Here is a 10,999-nt window from a genome sequence, read left to right on the forward strand (position 1 = left end):
AATTTTAGGCATAGGTGCTGTGGTTTAGTGAATTTTTAAGTGGTGAATTAAATAATGAGAAAGTTATTTCCTTTCCAAATCTCTTTCAGTCATTCTTTCTATCTTAAGGAGAAAGTCTTAACTGGGCCTTCACATCTCTGTATTACTTGCTAACTACCATTTTAAACAGAGAGCAGACTTCAGGCTCAAAACCTCTAGCAGGTCATAGAATCAAGTTACACTTGAATCTTTGTAGTCTTTCTTAATTGCATTTGTTTCAGTGATCTTCTAATGTATGATAAATGACACAGGTTTCCAATTTACAGTAATGTTATAAAGCTTCTTTTTTAAACATATAGACCTTTAAATAAAAATGTAAATCCACTTAAAAAAATTAAATATAAAACAGTGCAAATTATTCACAGATGGACCTTAAACTGGGAAGGTGATACAGGAATGATCACATTATTAATGATGCTATTGTTATAAGAGGATTTTATTAAAGGAAGCCAGGTTCTATTCAGAAGAGAGCCACATCATTCCACCTTGTGCATCATCAGCCTCCAATTCATACATGGTTTAGTTATTACTACCCATAAATACATATGCTGTCCTCTTTGGCACTCACTCAAACAGTCATAAAAAAAAAATCACGCTGCACAGAATGAAGCAACGAAAACAAATACTATAAACCTAAAGAAGATAAACAAGCAGAAATGATAATCCCAAGTATCCTTATTAATCAGAAAGTTGCTTACTTCCAAAGACCAACAGTACACACTCACCATATATGACTGTAAATATGAAATCAGTCCTATAAGAAAATGAAAAAAAAACCATAACCTATTAATAATAATATACAGAGGAAACCACTTTATTTTAATAATAGCTAATTTGATCAGAGGACTATCTCATAAGGGTAATGGAAAGGAAATTGGTTGGTTTGAAACTACTGCAATGTAAAAATAAATATAGATTGAACTATAGAGAAAATATTTACATTAAAGTAACATTTCTATGCTAAATATATTCAAAAAGGTTTTCTATTATTCAATTTTAGTTATTCTGAAGATCTACTTTGGAGAAGTGATGCTTAGTTTCTGACAGTTCAAAGTTTCTCCAAATTGTCATCCTAAAAAAGGAACTATAAAAGGTGTTTTTCTTTTTTCTTTTTTTTTCAAATTTCTCCTCAAAATCTTGACATCTCCTTTATAAGCTTAGGTCTTGGTGTATAATTTAACCACTATGAATTCTAATAAAGAATAGTCATTAGAGCTTTACAAGTTATTCAATAATTTCCTATGAATCATAAATATATGTTTATTTTCTTTAGAAATACAACAGGCATAATTTACTTTCAAAGTGTAAACTAAATATTGTTAAAATGCATATATTTGACAAATTTGTGACACCCTCACGTACTAATTCAAACATATATGGTAAGGTTAAATTATACCAGTCTAGTTGTGTGCAAAACCCAGAATACACACACACATATGCACAGTCATGGTGACAAAGTCCATATAAATGGTTAATCATTGAGTTTGAAATTTCTTTCCACTAGGGCACTGAAACACCACATTACCAGGACTTTTAGGCTGGAAGAGTATGGATCTCCCCAGCTGTTTAGCAAAAGCAATGGTCTGATATTGCACAGTAATGAAAGGTATGTTTCTCAATTAAACAATAAATATTTACTAAATGCATATTATACAGATGGCACTTAGCACTTCATATGGATACAGAGATTGCTACATTTTAGGAACTAATAGTTCAGCTATACAGGCAAATCGCACCCATGAAATAGAAGAGAGCAAAAGATATAAAATGCCAAACAAATCGCAACACACTGTGCTCTCAGAGTTCAAGGGCAGGTATCACCAAATGAAATCAGGCAATTTGGCCGCGTACACATTGGCTCACAAAAACTCAAAGTCAGGCCACTAATCCCAATGTTTTCACTTCTTTTCTTTCATTAAACCTTACATTTTCAAATGATATCCTAACCCGAAGATGACGATCTCAGAAATGTCACTTGAAAGAGGAAAGACAACATTTATTTCTGGCCCCAGAGAGAGTTCCATTCTAAAAGCAGGTATCTTGTTAGGTCAAGGAGACGAGCCCATAACGGAGGGATATGGCATGCAGGCTGGCAGATGAACAGGAGGAGACTGTTTTGAGGTAAGATGGGCTTTGGTCCTCCTATCCGGCTATCCGGTCGTTCACAGCCAGCCTGTGAGTCAGGCCAGCTCTGGTTACCAAGCAGTTTGCTGCTCTGTTGCTTAGTGACTTGAGCCTGCAGACCATCATTTCCAGCTGGCTCTTGTGGAACTAAACAGTAATAGATTTTTGACTTGATCTTTCTCTTTAGAGCCCAAGCCTTCCCTGCCTTTTCCTCTGCATCAGTGAAAATAAAATTATTCTGATTGGTTTTGTTTTTATGCCAGTCTTATTTTAAAAACTACTCTAAATCAGAATGCTCTCTGCTGACTCTGAAGCCCTCCTTCAACAAAGACATGTATTTCTCCTCTACATACATACACTTTCATCACCAAAAGGACATCTACATTCCTACAAGCCACATGTGTAAACAAACTGAGATTCCATACAAAGAACGAATTCTGCCCCTGCCCCTCTGTTAACTTCACCACCATTCTGCAAAATCACTGAACATTCATGGTTTTCGCTTTGATATACATTCAAGGTAGAGTCATAAATGTGACTGTGACTCTTAACTCAAAGGGAGCTTTGCCGAAAGAACACAGGATAAAAGTTCGGCAGACCTGGGTTCAAGTCTGAACTCAACTCACTTCATGGCTGCAGATCTACATGATCTTGATTATACAACAATTTTTGTGGGCCCCAGCATCTGCACATGGAAAATACAGCTAATGATACTTAAATTCAATACTTGTTTGTTTTGAAGGGTCAATGTACATAAAGTACCTGACACACAGCTGGAGCGAAATTAAATGCTATGTTATAATAAACCTAAGATTATAAGCTATGTTATGAACGTAAAGGCTTTTTTTTTTGTTTTTTTAAAGATTTTATTTATTTATTTGACAGAGAGAGACACAGCGAGAGCGGGAACACAAGCAGGGGGAGCGGGAGAGGGAGAAGCAGGCTTCCCGCGCAGCAGGGAGCCCGATGCGGGGCTCGATCCCAGGACCCCGGGATCATGACCTGAGCCGAAGGCAGACACTTAATGACTGAGTCACCCAGGCACCCCGAACCTAAAGTTTTTTTTTTTTAAGATTTTATTTATTTATTCATGAGAGGCAGAGAGAGAGAGAGAGAGAGAGAGAGAGAGGCAGAGGGAAAAGCAGGCTCCCAAGGAGCAGGGAGCCCGATGCGGGACTCGATCCCAGGACCCTGGGATCATGACCTGAGCAGAAGGCAGACGCTTAACCATCTGAGCCACCCAGGCGCCCCCGAACCTAACGTTTTTATGCCAAAATGAAATTGGAGGATTCTTCTCGTATCAACTGAAGATTTCATTTTGAGAATAAGTACTTCACGTGAAACAGAGAGCACTTATGCCCTTGACATTGAAGATAAAATGATTTTTTCTATTTTATATATATAGCAGAAGAGACTGATATGTTGAAATGGTATATAATTGAAGATGCAATAGAAGAAAAATCTTAATTAGAATTTTTATTATTATCTGTAGATTTCCATATTTCCTACCTAAAATCATGGCTTCTGGATTGTGTCCTAGAGTGAATACCCTTGATAACTTTCATTCTGAAAGCCCTGCAGCCTTTTTATGAGTCACAGAATTAAAGAATTCTGTCCCTCTTTTCACTCATGTGGCATCTACCTCACTCACAACACCAAGTTGGAACTTGTTTTTAATTACTTATCTTAAATGTACTGTAGTTTGTTATCACTTTGTAAATTTAATTAGTCAATTTTTTACTTGTAAATATCAAATGCCTTTATGACCATATGACTTATGAACAGAGACTCTACAATTGAAAAAGTTTGAGTAACTAAGGTCAAATATAAGTGGCCAGTGGAACTAGAGATATAGGGCTTCAACTCTACTAAAGTGATCACAGTTTTAAAAACATGATTTTTTTCAAAAGCAAATCCATTAAAAACAATGACATAATTTTGCTACACTTGTGATAATAAAACTTCTTCCTGAAACTGCTACTTGAAGAATAATTTTAGTAGTTTCCTGTCGAAGTAAAACATAAAAAGTGCCGAAGCTCATTTAATTACCTAACCTCACAGGAACTTGTTATTTATAAGGATATGTATACAAAGAGTAACTGAAAATTAAAACCATGATTTAAAAATAACTTTAATGAACGCTGAGATTCAATTCTTTTCTTCTCAACACTTCTGCCAAGTTTACAGAAAAGATTGTTTTTGCTTAAAGGTATTTTTACCATGAGTAGCAATGGCTTCGGCTGGTGTAGACATGCTTCATGTGTTTTCTCTTTCTTTAATATAAATGTCAAAGGTCACAGAAAGCACATATGTGTAATAAACTGCCAGGTCATTTCGGTGTTTTCTTCATTTTTCCTCAGCAACCATTTGTCAAGTTTTTTTCTTTGTAATTTCTTAAATATTGCAAGCCAATTGGCAAGTTCTTCAAGAGGAATGTCTTCCTGGGCTCTTCTGATTTGTAGGAAAGGCTAATTAACCTTTTAAAAGCTACAGACATGCTGAACTCGCATGGCCCCCAAGATTTCCGCTGAAGACACACAACCAGTTACACCAAGGACACAGCTAAAGACTCAGCCAACTGACCCCCCCAACATGCCTGCAGTACTTCCTGTTGTGCTCCCCAGATAATTTCCCCAGAAAGTTCCTTCCCACCTCCTGATATCACACTCTACCCACAGCTTACCTCTGGGTTCTCAGCTCCTCAGAGAACACCAGCAAGGCCTGTCTTCATGTGCCTGTACCATAAAGGACAGAGAAAAGATAACCCTAAAGTTACATAGGGCAAATATAGGAGAACCAGAACAAGGGAGAGAGTTCTCAAATAGAATCACTAATACTGGCTTTGAAAACCTACTCGTGTGTGTGTGTGTGTGTGTGTGTGTGTGTGTGTGTGTGTGTGTGTGTGTGTGTGGTGTGCTACAAACCCTCTAAATGGCTGGATTTCTCCTTTATAGATAGTAAAGGGTTTCTTCTCCCTTCTGTAACTTGAAGAAAATTTATAGCATATTTCTCTCTTAACAACCATATAAACAAGTACAGTTGCTGAACAAATTATGACTCAAGAAAGCAAATGTTTACTTTTAAACATGAACAATTTTGTATCTAATGCCAATGCTGGGTAAAGAGAAATCTATAATAAATCAAAAATATGGTCAAAAGCACTTATCTAGCTCCCTAAAATCTTTAAGATTTCCTAAAAGTCTCCTGCAAGATGCCTTTCAAAAATACACCTAAAGAAATTATTTTGTTGTTTAAGGATGTTACTGATTCTTCTACCTTTGAATGTTGTAATTAAAAACACACATGTATACACAGAAATTATAAAGGTAAGGCATATGATGACTATTACCTAAGATACCAACTTACCCGGAGAAACCTTAATCCCTAATCTTACGTATATACCCTCTAGAACACTTTCCTTCATTCACAGTGTAAATTAAAAAGAAAACCTGAAAAGCATAAAGATTTTCCTATTTGATTTTCCTGAAATAAACTTACATTGGAAATTATGTTTTTCTCACCAGAGATCACACTGACTTTGGAGTTCCTGCTAACATCAGAGGGATTCTCCTACTCAGATGAAAGCAGAGTCCTGTCTATAACCACTAGACTACAAGGTACTAGATATTAAGTAAAAATGATAAAACAGAGTGGTAAAAATCACAGACACAGAGGGTTCTAGTTTAACACAGTACCAAACCAAAAAAAAAAACAAAACCCCAAAACCCAAAAAACAAAACAAAAAAACACTGTTCAATAAACATTAGCTAGTGATGTAATTATTATGAATAATCACTGAAGGAACAGCAGAAGTAAAATGTGCTATAGATTATGAAGAAGCAGCAGATGATTTCCATTTGGGGGGAACAGGAGGAAGCTCTCAGGAACTGAGAGATTTGAATGACATGCGGAATGGGAGTAAGAAGGGGAGAGGCATCAAGTTCTATGGTTCCTCCTCAGTAATATCTCCCCTTTCTGCCTCTTCCTTTTCCATAGTCAAGAAACTGACATATACCTATCATTCTCGCAAACTCTTGGTCTCTTTGTATATTTTCTCTTTAGCCCAATCCATTCACAATTAACAGGATAATCATCACGTGATCCTAAAGATCTAGGCCGACCAAGGTTGGAATAATGGATATATTGCACATAAGGAAAATATTTGCTTACAATGACATTCATTCAGTGTCTATCCCTATACAATACACTGTAATCTACACATGACCATACTTAATAAAACCACAACACATAATAGATACTATTACTATTCCCAGAAAATCGGATAATAGGGAAATTGAGGTATAGGACAAGTAATTTGTCCAAAATCACGCAACTCGTAAATGGGAAGTCAGAATTTAAACTCAGGTAATCTGGCTTCTGCTTAGATGCTCTCTGTACAAGTCACACAGCACCTGAAGTATTGTGTCAACAGTATGATACTCTTGAAATGGGTCGTGAAAATCCAAACGAATTTTGGGTAAGAATAACCACAATCAACCTGGTAAATACAGCACATAAAGGTTTAGGATGCTTAGCTAAGAAAAGAAAAGAATTTGTTTAAGAAAAATAAACAGGGCGCCTGGGTGGCTCAGATGGTTAAGCGTCTGCCTTCGGCTCAGGTCATGATCCCAGGATCCTGGGATCGAGTCCTGCATCGGGCTCCCTGCTCCTTGGGAGCCTGCTTCTCCCTCTGCCTCTCTCTCTCTCTCTCTCTCTGTCTCTCATGAATAAATAAATAAAAAAGTTTAAAAAAAAAGAAAAAACATGTTAACACTGAAAATATTGATTAATGGGTGTATGAGGAATAACTGAACAAGGTCTTGGCTCTCTCGTAGGTTACTCCATGCCTCTTACCTTAAGGGCGACATTAAGGAAGACAGGAGAGATCCAGGCTGTGGGATTTTCAAAGCAGATCCTGGACCCAAGTATGACAATTACAGGGAAGAAGACTTCAACTGCATATTAGCAAGGACTTCCCAATCAATAGACTTGCCAAAAAATAGAATTTCTCTGTATGATTCTCATCCAGGAAGTGTGCAAAGATGTTAAAGGGCTGGTCATCATAAATATTATTCCATGAATTCAACTATGGTATAAAGGGTAAACCAGGTGGCCATAATGTTCTGTGATTTAGATGGGCTAGCTATTCACCCAGCCTTATTCCTGGACACAGCTCAGATAGGTTTCCCATCATCCTTTGCAGTTAGATGTGACCATTGAGCTGAGTTCTAACCAAGGAATATCAGTATAAGTGGTATGTGTACTTCTAGGCCTGCCTCATAAAAACTCACACATGCCATCTTCCACATTAGTTTCCCAATTCCACTGAGCCTGGTATCCTTAAAAATCATGTGTCACAAAAAGTGACAAATGAACTACAAGGTGGTAGGATCCCAAGTCCCTGAAACACCCCAGCGTAGCACAGGTAGCCATGAGAAGCAGAAGCAGACGTAACCATTTAGGGTGTCAATCCACTGAGATTTGGAGAGTATGTTGTAGAGCAACATGATTACCTTACTCAGAACAGATGCCTTCCAATAGGATTTATTTTTTCAACTAGAGGGCAAATTATTTCAAACCAAAGAATAGCTCATATTCAGTTTTTGTCATCAGTATGTACAAATTAAACACTTTCAGCTCAGTAGGTATTAAACTTAAAAATATTGGAAGGACAGGAATAACAGGCACAGTAACCAACATTCTCAGGTGAACACATAAGGCATGTATTTAAATGGCTGATCATCTAATTTAGGAGGAGGAGAGGATTTGAATGTGGTGGTAGTAGCAGCAGTTTAGATAGCAAAAAATGTCTATACATCAGAACAGTTTGGAATTTTTTTTAATTCTGCATAGTGTTTAGTCCAAGTTATGAAAGCACAGGTAGAACAATGTTTGTTAAAAAAATCATATTACAAAAGTCTTGGGGATCATTGAACCGACATGGAGGATGTGAGGTACTCTTTCCAACTCCCTCGCTGGATGCTTTTATTCCACAAGAGATAATGTATCCTTCTGAGTTACTGAGAATTGATATTATGATTTTTATTTTCCATTTCCATTGCTCTTTTGATGCCTCCCTGATCTGGCTGAGACACGATATATCAAAATAAAGTATCGGCAGAAAATTATGCTCTTGGAGTTTCCCCAAACAGCACCAGAAAAGGAAGTGCCAGAAATTTCAGAAGAAAGCCTGTTTTCATGAGATTTCCTGCCTTCCTTACATCTCAACATGTCTAAATAGTTCAGATAACCTTCAGATGAACTCTAGGTTGCTTCACTCAGTTGGAAATCAAGCAACCGAGCTGAGGCTTACCCATTCAACAATGGGTACAATTTAGGAAGTATAATTTCAAAAAAGTATCTCAACCAAAAGAGACATTGGATACCAAAATTCTGGGCCTGACTCTTCATGAACCGGAGCCAGCGCTCCTGCTCTGGCACCCTACTCTGGCCTGATTCTTTATGAGTATGCATAAAACAAATTCACCCATTATAAAGAAGATAACAATATTCATGAGGAAAATAAATGAGCAGCTTTCCTGTTCTGGTCTCAAGCCATCCCTCTCCCTCAGAGCATCTCCCAGTGTTTAGCTAGGTCTTTCACTCACTACTTACCTCTGTCAAATTTTTTCAACAATACCTTACTAGAGAAAAGTCACTTTTTCCCAATAATTTCTTTTTTAAGCTTGAATAATGCATTTTTTTACCCCTCTTACGAGGATTATGTCTAAATAACATAGAAATGCCATCTAGTTAAAATCCTGGAGGAAATAAGAACACTTCTCCAGTGAGAGATCTAGCTATCTGAAATTAAAATTCTGAGGCCAGATATTTCTTTGGGTGGGATATGTATTTCCTTTGTCATCTATTTTCATCTACGATATTAATACGGTCCACTGTATGGCCATGTGGCTAGTTTAGATTTTGACTCTACTTCTTGTTGTTTCTTTCCTACAAGTCTTGTTTCTGTTTTATTTATTTATTTGTTTGGTCTGGTTTTCCATTCCTGGCATGATCTTTGGTTTTCTATGGAAAAAATGTATAAAAATCATCCAGTCGGTTTCTCAACTACCAGGTTCATTATTTCTTATTACAGCAGTTTTCTTTATCATAGTTAATGTTCATTTTACCAAAATGTGCAGGTAGTGTGTAGAACCTACTACTACCCAAAATAAGCTAAGTATGCATCACAGATGACCCCCCCCACCCCATCATAGCTTGGAACTGCCTCTTCTCAGGCAAAACACTGTAACAAGCTTACACAATAGTAAATTTTAATATTTGCTTTTTATAAAAGCAGGAAAATATCAAGAATCATCTAAAAAACTATGAAAAATATGCATAAAACTCACCCATTATAAAGAAGATAACAATATTCATGAAGAAAATAAAAATATTGACAAAACAAAGAATCCAAAATCAAAGAACACAACAATATTACCAAGTAGCAGCTGGAAATTTCCTGCACAGAATTCCTAAACCCTTTCTTCTTTCCATTGGAAAGACATGTTTGAGATTATAAATACATTAAAGTCAGTAGCAAAGGAGGGGTTTGAGGGGGCACACCATTACACACACAAGCACACACTCTCTATACACATCTCCGCTCAACTGGGAGTTATGCAGAAAGGAGAGTAAACTATGATTTTCCTCCTCTCCTTTCTGGTCCTTTCTTTCCGTTGTTGTTGCAGGATCTGGCAGGGATATTAGCTTAGGAAATCAAAGAAACGCCACCACATCGGTATGGGAGTAAAACTGCATTCTTATTTGACATCTGGAATCCAATTTTCTTGTAGGAACTTGCAATAGAAATTGAACTTTGAGAACCACCCACTTCAAGGATTCCCAGTCTCAAGAACTGCTGCTTTGACTAGGACATCTGTGGGATTTGTTGGTAAGGTAGAATACTTCACATAAATCACAGGTGAGGAATCATGAGAGTCCTCCCTCCCCACCCCAAAAGTGAAAGGGCGGGAGGCGCACTGATTACCCAGGGGGAACCGCCACCAATTCCGCGAGCCTTTCAAACCTTACCACGTATGTGCCACCGTGAAACGCCGCTGTTTAGGGATGTTGCTGCTGAGAAGCATCCTCCGCAGGAGCCTGGGGGAATTTCTCGGAGAAATCACTGGAGAGAGCTTGGGAGAAACCGATTTCCTTGCTGGCTTGGACTTCTCCTGCTGCAACAGGTTTTCCCGCAAGGATTTCACAAGATCCTCATTCAGCCAGGGGTTTGGACAATGCGGATTATCCACTTCGGGTACTGTTAAGGTGTCCGGGCTTGTCGTCTGCTGAGCCATTTTCCGGGTCAACTTTGTACAGTTGGCAACAATCCAGGGCAACGTGGTTCCCTGGCCTCTTTCCAGTGGCTGCTTCTCCCAGAGTCCGGGGAAATGTCCAGAGAAGCAGGTCGGATCCAGGGGCTGTTAGTTCATTCGGTCGCCTGCCCCAGTCTCTCCGTGGAGATGGGGCCGGGTGTAGACGAGAAGAGCGCACTCCTCCGCGGAAGCCTGTTAAACGTCACCTCTCCTGGGCTGATCCCCTGCCAAAGATCACTGCCGAGCTCGCAGGGCAGGGGAATATGGAGGGAAGCCACTGCGTTAGCACGGCTTTGTCAGCGCCACAAAGCAGCCTGTTAAACTATTGGAACTAATGCGCCGCAGCTGCTCCAGTGACTTGGGCTTATGTACATAAAAGTCCTGGGGGGAGGGCTTAACCATCAGATGCCTGCTGCCTGGTTGTTTGGCTAGTCTTTCCATTTGCTTATTCCTGAATCCAAAGGAAAGAAAAACTTTGAACTTGACCTTCCTCTCCCCGCAAGGGTTATTTATCTGCC

At 38.4% G+C, this 10,999-nt stretch overlaps 1 protein-coding gene across 1 annotated transcript in view; it reads right to left on the bottom strand.

The window, feature by feature from the left end:
* PDE4D (phosphodiesterase 4D) overlaps positions 1-10,463 on the bottom strand; it is a 746,399-nt gene extending 735,936 nt beyond the window's left edge. The window contains exon 1 of the mRNA XM_028119058.2: positions 10,198-10,463. Coding sequence (XP_027974859.1) covers positions 10,198-10,463 — 266 coding nt within the window. The remainder of the gene's footprint in view (positions 1-10,197) is intronic.
* Between the last annotated feature and the right edge of the window lie 536 nt (positions 10,464-10,999).

Source organism: Eumetopias jubatus, unplaced genomic scaffold, assembly GCF_037043125.1.
Source record: "Eumetopias jubatus isolate StellerSeaLion01/CBP00866 unplaced genomic scaffold, mEumJub1_p1.0 scaffold_5, whole genome shotgun sequence".
Lineage (NCBI taxonomy): Eukaryota > Metazoa > Chordata > Mammalia > Carnivora > Otariidae > Eumetopias > Eumetopias jubatus.